Below are 14,530 nucleotides of genomic sequence, written 5' to 3' on the forward strand. Positions count from 1 at the left end.
TGAATCAATTATGAATTTTTATATTCATATTTTATTTCGACAAAAATATTAAGCAGCACAAATGTTTCGACATCAAGAAATGTAATATTAGAAATATTTTTACATATTCAAATAATGTTGCATTTTACAATTTTGCTGTATGTTTGATCGAATTAATGCAGCATTTGGATGTATAAAAGATTTCCTTAAAAACATATAAAAAAATTGTGTACGTTTTAAATAGTGTCTATTAGAATTTTTTGGTGTGGTATAAAATTAGTATTGATATTGGTATCAACTCTGCCATTCATATTTGAAAACAATCACATCAAAAGCAGCAGTGGATATCGTAGCACTCTAAAATTATGAGCGCTTGGAATTATGCATAATAACAGGAAGAGTTTGACAGTAATTGTCTTGAAATGTATTGTTGAAGCAGAATAATTTGTTTAAAAGTGCTGCTGTGATGAGCGCTGCGGCGGTGCTTTTAACAAGCTGACTGTCAACAGTTATTGTTAGTATCGTAAAGCACCTCTCATTTATTCACTTTTTAGCTTAAAAATATGTAAATAATCTCACTAACTGACCATCCCGAGGCATTCCTACGAAAACTGACTGCAGTTGCTCTTGGAAGCCGTGGCATAAAATCATAAAAATAGAGATTTTTAAAATGCTGTCGATCAGAAAAAGAGGGGGAGTTTATATTAACTAGTGCACATGAAAAGTTGCCTTGCCACTGTGCAACAGGCATGTTCTGAAGCTCCTGAGTCTGAATGATGAATCTAAGAGCTGGCAATAACAATACACTCCATCCCTTGGGCAATATAACGAAACCTCTGCAACATCTAATACATATGGTGTTTCAGCAGACATTCTTTAAACATCTGGAACATTCCCTCTCTAGTGCGCCGCATTGTTGAAAGATCAGCAAGAGACCAGGAATAGTATGAGCTAACCTCTACTTGAGCTGCGGCCCAGGCCTTTAAAGTGGTTAGTCTTTGCCCACTCTGATGTCTGTGGTCACTAAAGACCTTCCAGATGAAAATGTGTTATGTAAGGCTGAGAATTAGAAAACAGTATCACAGCATGAAGAAATAAATCAAAGTCGCAGTCATAACATCTAATCCATACAGTTTTGTTTTGGTTTACGCTCATAATATTGGCTCTATAAGCCCTGAACCTGTGGGAGAGGGATATAGATTTAGCAAACAACCTTTGTATTCACATTAATCATATACAGTATAATGATAAAGCAGCACATATGCTTTTTTCAATTCTTGGTGTAGTTGTTTGAGAAGAATATAAAATCATTCCCTTTCTTTTATAAATTAATTTGTTTTAAAAATCAAATCACAGAGGCCAAATTAAAGTTACAGTATTAAAAACAACTAGTTCTCATTTTAGTATCATTTATTAATAAATTTAAATAATAATCGTAATTACTAAAATGAACTTTTTATTCTAATTTGAAGTTTACATTTAATAAACGTATTTTAATTCTATGTATTAAATTACTAAAAACATGTATTTTTATAGTTTAAGTCATTGTAATATCAATGCATATTAACCGAAAGGTTTTCAGTATTTTATTTGATATTTTCGTGTCATTAGTTGCGCTACAAATTGAAAAGTCAAACCTCACAAACAGCAATGTTTTGAAAACACCACAGAGCTTTCGTTTCTGCTCTTCCAGGAAGTCCAAGTATAGAATGGCTTACAGTCTGCATATTCAACTTGGATAGGAGAAAGTAATGTATTTTAACAGTGGAAAAAATAATCTGTCCCTCTGCTCCGTTCTATTACTCTTTGCCATTGTCACGGTCACATCTGTACCCTAGAGTCTCCCTTTTCTCCTCTCCCTCAACTGTGACACAATTGGTGAGTGCCATCCAAATTAAATTGGGGACAATTATGGCACCCCCATGCAGAGAGCTTAATTAGTACATCTCCATTTTAATTAATAAAGTCTTTCAGCTCGACAGAGATCAATAATTTATGTTACCAACTACACTGTCAAAAATGATAGGTATAATTAGAAATGCATAATATGTTACGGAGGTTTATTTTAATGGGACACACTTGAGTAACTCAACATCACGATGCCCCCCTGCTGGAGAATCTTTGCCCCAAACCAAAACTCAAACTGAATTAGTTCCTCTCAGCAGCTATAAGAGGACATGCATAAAGACTAGACTACAATTAACCTTTAACATCCATTTTTGTCAGATGGCTTCAAGTATTTACTTGTAATAAATAAATGAGTATATTCATATAAAATGTTTCCATTGCTGTGTATTTTCTTAATACAATATAATTATAGACATTTTTATTTATTGAATTACCTTACACAAGGTTTCAAGCTGTTCAGTTTGTTCAATGCAATACTTTATTCAGAGAGAATTACATAATATTTATTTACAACTAGCAAATATTAAATATATATATATATATTTTATTATTGTATTAATAAAGACTTATTTTCTGTTTATTTAAACCTGTAGTATTCTTCTAAATACTTCACAATGAGGATTCATTTGTTAACATAAACAATGGAAAAATACTGACACGAAAAAGCACATTTAGTAGCATTTATTAATCCTAGTTAAATATTAATGTCAGCATTTACTAATACATTATTAAAAGCAAAATTTGTATTTCTTAATATAATTTAATGGACCTGAGCTAACATGATTTTTTTGTTTTGTTAACTATAGTTAGTTACTAATAAATGTATTGCTTATTGGTAATGCAACTAATATAAACTGATGGGACCTTACTGTAAAGTGGTATAAGTGAGGTAAAATCTCACAAACCACTCTGTAATGGCATTCTGAATCTCCAGTAAATATCCAAAATATGTATTTGGCTAGTTTAAAATCTAATCTTACAGACCAAAGTAAACTAGCACTGTTATTTTAGTCATATATATACAGACGTGGACAAAATTGTTGGTACCCTTTGGTCAATGAAAGAAAAAGTCACAATGGGCACAGAAATAACTGTTATCTGACAAAAGTAATAATAAATAAAAATTCTATAAATGTTAACCAATGAAAGTCAGACATTGTTTTTCAACCATGCTTCAACAGAATTATTTAAAAAAATAAACTCATGAAACAGACCTGGACAAAAATGATGGTACCCCTAACTTAATATTTTGTTGCGCAACCTTTTGAGGCAATCACTGCAATCAAACGCTTCCTGTAACTGTCAATGAGACTTCTGCACCTCTCAGCAGGTATTTTGGCCCACCTCATGAGCAAACTGCTCCAGTTGTGTCCGGTTTGAAGGGTGCCTTTTCCAGACTGCATGTTTCAGCTCCTTCCAAAGATGCTCAATAGGATTGAGGTCAGGGCTCATAGAAGGCCACTTTACAATAGTCCAATTTTTTCCTCTTAGCCATTCTTGGGTGTTTTTAGCGGTGTGTTTTGGGTCATTGTCCTGTTGCAAGACCCATGACCTGCGACTGAGACCAAGCTTTCTGACACTGGCTAGTACATTTCTCTCTAGAATTCCTTGATAGTCTTGAGATTTCATTGTACCCTGCACAGATTCAAGACACCCTGTGCCAGACGCAGCAAAGCAGCCCCAGAACATAACAGAGCCTCCTCCATGTTTCACAGTAGGGACAGCGTTCTTTTCTTGATATGCTTCATTTTTTTCGTCTGTGAACATACAGCTGATGTGCCTTGGCAAAAACTTCGATTTTTGTCTCATCTGTCCACAGGACATTCTCCCAGAAGCTTTGTGGCTTGTCAACATGTAGTTTGGCATATTCCAGTCTTGCTTTTTATGATTCGTTTTCAACAATGGTGTCCTCCTTGGTCGTCTCCCATGTAGTCCACTTTGGCTCAAACAACGACGGATGGTGCGATCTGACACTGATGTTCCTTGAGCATGAAGTTCACCTTGAATCTCTTTAGAAGTCTTTCTAGGCTCTTTTGTTACCATTCGGATTATCCGTCTCTTAGATTTGTCATCAATTTTCCTCCCATGCCACGTCCAGGAGGTTGGCTACAGTCCCATGGATCTTAAACTTCTGAATAATATGTGCAACTGTAGTCACAGGAACATTTAGTTGCTTGGAGATGGTCTTATAGCCTTTACCTTTAACATGCTTGTCTATAATTTTCTTTCTGATCTCTTGAGACAACTCTTTCCTTTGCTTCCTCTGGTCCATGTCGAGTGTGGTACACACCATATCACCAAACAACACAGTGATTACCTGGAGCCATATATATAGGCCCAATGGCTGATTACAAGGTTGTAGACACCTGTGATGCTAATTAGTGGACACACCTTGAATTAACATGTCCCTTTGGTCACATTATTTTCAGTGTTTTCTAGGGTACCATCATTTTTGTCCATGCCTGTTTCGTGAGTTTATTTTTTTAAATAATTCTGTTGAAGCATGGTTGAAAAACAATGTCTGACTTTCATTGGTTAACATTTATAGAATTTTTATTTATTATTACTTTTGTCAGATAACAGTTATTTCTGTGACCATTGTGACTTTTTCTTTCATTGACCAAAGGGTACCAACAATTTTGTCCACGTCTGTATATATATTTATATTTTCACAATCTCTGTTTGTGAACCCTGAATTACAGTCCATTTTCAAAAGAAAAAACGAAAAGTCAAAACCGTGATGTTAAAGTCATTATGATTATTGCCTCTACAGCACATAACATATCAATTCACACAAGCAATCAATTCATCCTTTCACGCTCATCTGCGCTGCAGCCTCTTAAAATAATGAGGCAACCCATTCCAGAGCCTCCAACAATGATTCAAGCACAGAAGCACTGCATATGATCTCAGTATTGATGTGATATTTTTTCTTGATCATACTGCTGAGAATGCCACAGGCACTCTTTAACACACCTGCAAATTGGCGGCACGCAACGAGAAGCTATGCCGCAATTACATTTAGAGTAGTCCCTTCACCGCTGACTGATTTACATTGTGATTTACAGTAACGTGACTGTCAGAGTAACACAGCCCGAACATTTGTTTCTACTCCCATGACTGCAGTATAGAAGTGTTCAACTCATAAAACAAGGCGATACTTCATTATTTACAACATTAATAAATGTAAATAGACTTGTTTTGACAGCTTTAAAATTGACGGGCTGGCAAGACATCAGAGATCGTCATAACTGAATGCAGTGTATTGCACTTGTACACAAACGATGGTAACTAGAAAGGCTGATGGAATCGCGCTTTGATCTTTTTAACAAATGACTCTCTTCAGACAGGCATCTTCAGGGAGGTTGGATGTTAATGGGAAGCCATTTCTGATCCGGAGCGTTTGGTATCGAGCTGCGGCAAACACTAGAGCTCTTCTCGTTGGTAACTTCAATCATCTTGTGAGGACAACCCAACAGCCTGTATTATCGCTTTGAAAGACATAATCCACTCTTGGCCACTTCCCCTCACTGATATTCAGAGGGGTTTTTTTAATTAAAACGCTCATTTGCATAAAAATTCCAGCACATTTCATTCCAAACCATCACAGGTGGTCCAATTTCCAAAGCCTTGACACATGCAAGCGGCCAGTGATTTAAAGCTTCTAATGGAAAAGGCAATGAAAGAGAAACTATTCACGAATGGCCTTTTTGAACACAATTTCCAGATGACTGATTTTATAGTTTGGGTTTAACAACATATCCTCAACACAAAAACCATATTTTTGCATGTTAAATTAGGCCTAATTCTTTCAGAAAACAAAATAATGTCATTTTAGTGGCTTGAGCGACTAAGAGTGAAATTGTTTCTCTGTTTTCACAGAGGTTATGTTTAAAAGGTTATGCAAAATATGTTTATATTTTAAATATGTATATATAATGTTAATTATATATATACACATGTAAATACACTGTATGTGTATTTATAATGTACACAGTGCACACACAAATATTATGTAAATAAAAACTTTCATTTCAGAGGTAATTAATCGCAATTAATAGTTTGACAGCACTAATCAAAACTAAGAAATTCTCCCATATATGTTTAACCGTTTAAAGCTTGATATATGAAATAATTTTTTTTTTTTTAAAGAAATAGTTCATCAAATTTGTATTTTTTTTGGACAAAATAAAAAATAAGTTTGCATATATGATTTTGTTAATCTGTTTTAATGCATATAGGATAATATGGAGCTCAAAAGCAAAGCAAAATATGCCCTTTAGTCCAAAGGCTAATATTTATATGTTCAAAAAATAAGATTTAATTCTGACAGCTTGTAATGTAAATCAGTGAGAATACATATAAATATCAGTTATTCCTATAGGTCTCCTAATAATTTGAAATGTTTATTTTATGATCAAATGCAAAACATACAGTACAATACAATACTGAGCCTGATCGTATTTATGAAGCATTTTCACATGAATTAACATGAAAACCTAAAATGCCTCAGTAAGTGTTCATCTCACTTTGAAGTTATACTTAAATGTACTTAAGTATTTAAAGATTTCACAGCAGAAAGACACATGAACCATGGCCTGAAGGGGGACATTTTTACAGTTTGACTAAAAGGTCTTTTACTTGCAAAAAAGTATGAAATGTCACTCAAATGAAAAAAGCATGTCTAGATCATCTAAAAAAGGGGTTTTCAGAGTTTTGCTCATGTCGATAATTTAGAGGCCTTGGAAATTTAGAAGTAGGCTTTACAGAGTTGAAACTTAATTTGTTATTACATTCAACTTTGCACTTGTACAGCTGATGTATCTGGCTAAGTGTTATGTCACTCTATTTTTATTGCATGCTTCTAGGAACAGTGCGTTTATACCCTTCATTCACTGACTACTAAAACAACCACATCCCAATTTAACACAGTGGATTCTTTCATTCTCGTAGGATGGCACACTCACTCAGGCATGTATTTTGTAGCTTCCTGCATGTCGAGCCAATCAGATACGAATGGAACTACTATTGCAAAACTGTTTCAATCATCGTGGAAGTCATGAAAGTTCAAGTTCACGGACGTGAAAAAAAAAAAAACACAACAACAACACGCTGTGTCCAGTCTGATAAGACACTCAGGACCGACACCAGGCGCTGTGTTGTTTGCTGTGAGAGCGCTGGAAAGAATCCAGCATTGCAGAACTCCGGCTTTTGCAAAGAGTGGCGCTTTTCAGATGGTAATCACATGCTCTCTAAAGTTGCAGCCCAACCACCATCCGCTTTCTGAGGGAAACTTGTTTTCTTTGGCAGTCAGTAAAGCTGCATACTGTCAGACCAGATCAGCCCCCTCCCTGATTAATCCACCCACCACTTTGACACAGCACATCCCGACACTGGATCAAGGCTTGTTGTTCAAAAAAAAAAAAAGCAGTAACAAAGGTTACACCCGTATATTTCAAGCAATATGGCTGTTTGAGAGGTTATAGGAAACCTAGTAATTTGGTTGCATTCATTTCCGTAGCTTTACCACAGTAATGCAAAAGCTTATTTTGATGGACTCAGGGGATTGAGCTCTTGATGGTAATAGGTTTATTTGGAGAATCCTCTAGTGTGGTTTCCTGACCACTGTCTCTGCTGAAGTCTCCCGCAGGTGAATAGAAGCTGTATTTCAGGAACCATAAACAATTCACGATTACAAATCTCTTATTTTAATTGTTCAAACATGTAACCTTGATAACACACTTTTATGGAATGTTTAGCAAAAAATGAAAAAAAATTAGCTCATGATTTACTCGCCCTCAAGCCATCCTAGGTTTTGTATGACTTTCTTTTTTCAGACAAATACAATCGGAGTTGTATTAAAAATGTCCTTGCTCTTCTAAGCTTTATAATGGAATGTGAATGGAGATTTTAATTGGCCAAAAAGTCCATCCAGTCATCATAAAAAGTTCTCTACACTGCCCTGGGTGGTTCATAAAGGCCTTCTGAAGTGAACTGATGCGTTTGTGAAAGAAACATGTAGAAAAGTCTAATTTAAAATAATGATTTTGTTTTGTGTTATTTTCCAGCCCAGTGTGTCCATTAAGGTGGTGCAGGACTAATGGAAAAGAGTGGGAAGCACATTCTTCAAATATTACTGTTCCATAGAACATACAGGAAAAAAAAAGAAATGCGGTTCATCTTTTTAAAGGTGAGTTAATATAGTCCATATTTCCTTTGGCTGAACTATTCTTTTAAAGCAGCTAATGTTTTTACACACACACACACACACACACACAGACACCCCATCATTCATTTCCTGCTCACAATTAGTCTATGGAGGCCTGCATCATTAAAAGTCAGACTGTTCTTGTTCAAACAGGTTATTTCCTGCCATAGAAAAAATATGAAGCTGCTGTAGATTTATGTTGTACACTAATAGAAAGAGGAACCAGAAGGTTTCCACATACAGCATTTCTCAAACTTTTAATAAACCTCTCTTTCAGCAAAGCTGCCGGGGGAAAGAGAGGTCAGTAATCACGTAGGGTCAACTAATATACAAGACACAGAATGCTTGTGGTGGAACTCTGTAAACAAATATGATGAACTAAGCTATTCAGTATCCAATAATGAACACAGAAACAGCTGACGTGAGATGGGAAACGTGTGGCCCCCTTGGCCCCCCCTAGACCTGCAGGTCACCAAACAAACCCCAGCACACTCTCTATTGTAGTCTGATTGAACACAAACCAAGCGGCTACTTACAAGCTCCAGTCCTGTGATATTAAAGTGTTACTGCATCTAAGTCACTACCCTTTGCAATCACAACTTCAAGAGCGTGCAACCTGGTCTCCAATCACAATCAAGTATCTGAATCACCTTCCTCACAACCGTTTAGTCTCCTGCTTATGTGTCACCATTTTCCTTTTAAGTAGACCAGCGACAATCAGTCACAATTTCAGAGTAATGATGCCCCTACCCACTACTCCTAAATGGAAACACAAGGCTGTTAAACCCATATCTATCCGTTTTTTGGTCCAAGTGTCATCTCTGTGTTCATCTACTTAAGTGCATGGCGCTTGTGTGATTTCTTACATTAGACTCTTGGCCTATGGGATCTAATGTTTTTCTTTGCCGCTTAATGAAAATCATTCTTTGCAACGCTCTATGTATTGATTTTGATGTGTTGGAAACACTTTACACAATAACAGTGAAGCTAATCCTCATGCTAGTTTGGCACAAGGGATTGATCAACAACACTGGAGCTGAGAAATGCAAAAGAAACCAAGCACTCTATCCAGAACTTTGTCTTTGTTTGTCTAAACTAAACGGCCCTGCCAACAGAAAGGCACCATGATTATTTTGAGATATTTAAACTTGCGGCTGCTTCTTGTCCAAAATCGTGACTAATAGACCTCAGAGCTCAACGTACACATGTTTTGAGGTTTGAGCGGTCCAAAAAAAACACAGAAATGAAAATATATGAGCAAACATGGTTACACGCACTGTGAGATTAAATCAACTCAAGCACACAAATCTAAAAATTGGTTTGATTTTAGCCAGGATATGATCATGATGAATTGTTCTGCCCAGAGGTTCACGATACTGTTGATAAGTTTGGGGTTGGTAAGATTTTGCAAAAATGTTTTTGAATCTCTTAGGCTGTATTTATTTAATCAGAAATGCTATAAAAAATATATTATGAAATATTATTACATGTAAAATAACTTGCATGGTATTATATTTTAAAGTGTAATTTATTCCTGTGATGCAAAGCTGAATTTTTTTTCTATGTAACATATTATTTTATGTCATGTTAATATTGATAATCTGTTCAGAAAACAAATTGTACAGAACCACAGCACAACCAGCAGTGCAAACTAGCAAGATGTAGAGGTAGCAAGACAAACATCATTTGTTGTACATGGAGGATTAATCACCATTTTCTATAAGCATTAAAAATAATGAGCTTCATAAATGGAGCACCACCGAGGTGATCAATACAACACCTAGGGACATCGGTAGTCAGCCTATAGCAAATCAAACATGCAAGGCCAATTAACACAGACAGAAATCACAAACATCTTTCTCAGCCATAAAATAAATTCATTGCTCAGTGAGACATTTTTTTCCTGAATGGACGAATAGAATATAAATTGAGCTCAGAGATCAATAATTCGTCAACAAATAAATATTAAGTCGATATCAGGCCTCAGCGTAGTAATAGAGCTATCAGACAGCAGATGCTTCATGTCAGTTGAAATGCCAATTGATTTTTGGGATCTAAAAAGTAAAAAGTCACACTAAAAAGACCCGTGTTTGTGTGTGTTAAAACATGCTTAAATTGCTTGAGACAAACAAGGAATACAGCTGTTACAATGTTTTTGTAGTTCTACAGCTTGCTGCATGCTAGAGGTGTGAGAAGCGTTTAGACCACAGGATTCACAAACACGCTTCTATCAGGTCTTCGTTTTGCTTAGAACTTTAAATTAAAAGGCCAATTAATGCTGAATACTCTGCTTGACCACCTCAGAAATTATTTCTAATTTGAAATACACTGAATCAGAAAACACTTTTTTTAAATTGTAATCATTTTTCATATTATAAATGTACTATTATTAGTGCTATCTAATGATTAATAACATCCAAAATATTTTTTATGTAATGTGTGTGTGTGTGTACTGTGCATATTATCTATATATTAATACACACATATACATGTTTGTTTTGAAAATATTTATATGTATTAACATGAATATATTTATGCAATTTATGTTTTTAGAAATGTATTTAATACAGAAATATATTTTTTATATACTTGAACATATACATGCATCTGTGTGTATTTACATATAAATATACACTGAATACACACATATATTATGTAAACAAAAACTTTTATTCCACATTTTACTTTTAAATGCTTGTTGAGCATTAAAAAAACTTTACAAAACACTTTTCCAAAACATTACAATCTTACTGACTCCAAACTTTTAAACATCGGTGTATACACTACAATATGCTCTTACCAAATTACTTACGTGTTTTTGTACTTTTAATATGCATATTGGGGAAAATATTTCAGTAGCTTCTGAACAAGCATTTTTAAAAATCTTATTTTGTCCAAACAACCCTTATTCTCAAAAGAATTCTATAATCAATCAATCTATTTACGATAAAAATCCACGTATGCAACTTCCCACCAGACTACAACTAGATCTTATTAAATCTATACAAAATTAAAACGAAGTAAACAATAACATGCGCATAACGTGGTTCCTTCAGTTCTCAGCTGTGCCTGTAGGGGGCGCTCACCCCGTAATCTTACCTGGCTTGTGGTACGTCGATGCTAGAAGAGACCACCTTGCGTTTTTGTTCCAGCAGAGACACAGAGCGGGTGTGATCTTTCTCCGGCTCCAGCGCCCGTCCCGTCCTCTTGTGCTCCAGCACCCGTGGCTCCTCTGTGCTCTCAGGGCTGAGGGAGGGGGCCTCTCCTCTCTGCACGCCCCCATTCTGGCCCTGCGTGGGCCCGTCCCGCTGGCCACCATTACAGGTGCTCTGAAGAGAAAAACAAATTTGCCTTTCGTCAGTCTTAACTGTGTTAATAGTCTCTCCATCAATGAGGCCCCGTTTACACCTACGGGGGCCGGTAATGGTATAGACCCCCGCCGTGAGGCTTGTTTGCTTGCAATCACGCCGCATTAAGCTGCATTTAAGCTGTTGGTAATTAACGCACCGGTCAATGCAAACACCTGAACAATGCTTCGGATGGAGAAATCCCATTCGCTCGTTTGTTTATAAGATCTCCGCGCTGCTGACAAAAGAAAAATAAATCTCCCTCGCTCTGCCGTTTCCCCCTTAGCAAAACAAGCCACCATCCGTGACCACACTAATGCAAAGACGAGCAGCTTTTCCTCTTCTGCACAGCAGCCGTAGACTTTTCTATTGCGCTGTGACTAAAGCTGCGGTACACTAAACCGCATGCTACAGAGAGGGCAAACAGGGGCCAAGACGGCGTACATCACTGTATGCACCGGCGAAGAGCATGATCTAACAGTGAGCGGCGTGCAATCCAGATCATTATCTTACCGTAACGCGATTAGTTTGACTGAGGAGAGAGTAAACGCCCATCACGCTGGGCTTTGAGCAGCTGTGAGTTTCCACGCTATAATGAAGTTAAAAATAAAATGGACGGATTACCTGGCTCAATACCGATCCGAGAAACTCTCCTGATAAGGACTGAATAAAATACAAAACCGAGGATTACCTCACTAGCAGTCGAGTGCGGTTTTTTAATACGGTTTCTTTTAATTATGTGCCAACTGCTATTATTAAGTCACGCTCATGTTGTTCCGAACCCATATGACTTTCGTTCTACCGTGGAACACAAAAGGAGAAATTTTGGAGAATGGGCTGGCTGCTCTTTTTCCTCTGCAATAATAATAAATTAGGATTAATCCACCACGGTCCATATAACCAATGCATGCGATTCCAAATCCTTTGCAGCCGAGCAAGCGTTCGGTGAAAAACTAGCCACACACAAAAGATTAGTACCAGTATTAGAGATGTTATCAAATATATCTACTAGATATTCATATTACTGCTTATAACATTAGATATGTAATTGTGAAAATAATCTTTCACGTTGCTGTCTTTAAAAATACTAAACATTTAACACCATTAACCGTAGCAAAATGTAGTCTCTGCCATTCATCAGCTTAGCATCTGTATCAGGCGGAATTTTATTAATGGTGCTTTATTGAAAAACAGACTAAAAGAGTGAACGCTGACAATTTTGGTCTTTCTTTAAACCTCCCATAGGGCAGGAATAATGCTATTCCATAAACAAGCAGAATGCCAGGCTTTGGCGTATTTTCATGAGATGAACAGATTTGTTAAAGCGGTATCATGTTGTGCAAGACTTTCAAGCGTCAAATCAAAAGTGCACAGTTGACAAGTTCAAATTTAAATTTCACACACTATTAAGTCTTTCTCTCTCAAGATAAAAACCCTTGCTTCGTGTGCTTGTTTTTTGTTGGGTTTTTTTTTTTTTTAACGGCCACAGCTTTCTCTCCTAACGTGGAGCACAGACTCCAGACTGATCAAATATGGGTCACAATTCATGTGCCAGTCAAACTATTCAAATGAGATCTTATTTTTGCTAAAGAGAAAGAGGATTTTAATCGATTTGAACAGATCTCGACTGAACTAATAAGAGAATTAATTAGATTTGAGAGCAGGATGCACACAGATGAGCACTCAGAATTAATTATCTACAAATTATTTATTTATATCTGAATATTCACAAGAAAACAAACACACAGTCGCACGTTCACGTGCGAGACGCTTCCCTTTAACCTTTGATAATTCCACGGTGAAAGGAATTATGATGCTCTTTTCGTAAAAACCGTAACAAAAATGTTTCAAAGCTTGCATTTCAGATATTTCAATGTAAACCAGCAACGAAGCCTCGGTGCATAAAGAGTTAAACTGCTAGACAGCCCATGTGTGTTAATTAAATTTTGATATTAAGCAGTGGAAACAACAGGGGAACAAAAACAATCCAGTCCGCCTTTGTCTGGAAATGCCACACTGTAGCGCACTTAACGAAGCCCCTCCTTACTATGCAAGTCAACAAGTGGCATTCCCCCAAGCCGAATGGCACTCGTTTGGGAATCCAGGCGCCTTGCCAAAGCCCCAGATTCTATGAGCATGACCCTCCGTAGAGCTCAGTTTTGCTGCCGTTATGGAGCAGCTGCTCCGGGACCATTAGCCCCCACTTTAGTTTCACATCCCTCCTTGCTTGCATTGCTTACATCTTAACTTTTCCCCCCATCATATGTCACCAGAGAACATGTCAGCATGCGATGTATATAGAAGTTGCTTGAAAAAGTGCCACTGATTAAAAATTAAATGGATGTCTGATTGGGGAGTTTGCACACTTGCCAAAAACAAGCGCGTACAAACATTAAATGTGCACCGTGTAGGCAAATATAGCATGCAAATTAAAGGTATTATGTTTATTTGGTTATTTATCCTAATGTATTTGAATCATTCCCATGCAAAATCTACACATCGAAGTCTTGCAGCTCTGGCTGTAAAAGAATGAAATAGAGCTGGTGCCCTTCTTTTCATTTTGACCGTCTTTGTTTGATATGGCACCTCAGGCTATATAACTTGATGACTGCAATTAGGTCATTATATGTATTAAAAAAAAAAACCTTTGTATTTTGCAATTACGCGCAAGCAACGCACCCAGCCTAGTGTGCAATCACGAGGGGCTCTGTGAATGAAACGAACTTGATCTGAGCTAAATATCAAAGAAAAAAAATGAATAAAAAACACGATCACTGCACTAGCGATGAATGTGGAATACACGGTAAAAAGCACTAAGAAAGCCGGTTGCAGAGGAGAGATGGAGGCTGTTGTACGCGCGCGCGCACAGATGCTTCTGCTGGCGCGTGAATGCTGCAGAGCGTGTTTGTTTGCCACTGTTATCCACCCACTAAACTCAGATAATCAGCGGCTTACACGGCCCTGCGTGGCTACAAACCTCCACTCAAACGGCCACAAATGCGACAAAAACAAGGCTAATTTACGACAATAATAAAAAAAAAATAGTCAGTCGAAGAAACTTTGTGTTTGTCCATATGCGGTGTGGTCA

The 14,530-nt window shown here is 36.9% G+C and overlaps 1 protein-coding gene across 3 annotated transcripts in view; it reads right to left on the reverse strand.

The window, feature by feature from the left end:
* Positions 1-14,530, reverse strand: part of znf704 (zinc finger protein 704) — a 46,983-nt gene that overhangs the window by 30,814 nt on the left and 1,639 nt on the right. For all 3 annotated transcript variants that reach the window (XM_043218428.1, XM_043218427.1, XM_043218429.1), the window contains exon 2: positions 11,195-11,424. In XM_043218428.1, the coding sequence (XP_043074363.1) occupies positions 11,195-11,424 (230 nt within the window). The remainder of the gene's footprint in view (positions 1-11,194; positions 11,425-14,530) is intronic.

This window comes from Puntigrus tetrazona, chromosome 19, assembly GCF_018831695.1.
Source record: "Puntigrus tetrazona isolate hp1 chromosome 19, ASM1883169v1, whole genome shotgun sequence".
NCBI classification, from domain to species: domain Eukaryota; kingdom Metazoa; phylum Chordata; class Actinopteri; order Cypriniformes; family Cyprinidae; genus Puntigrus; species Puntigrus tetrazona.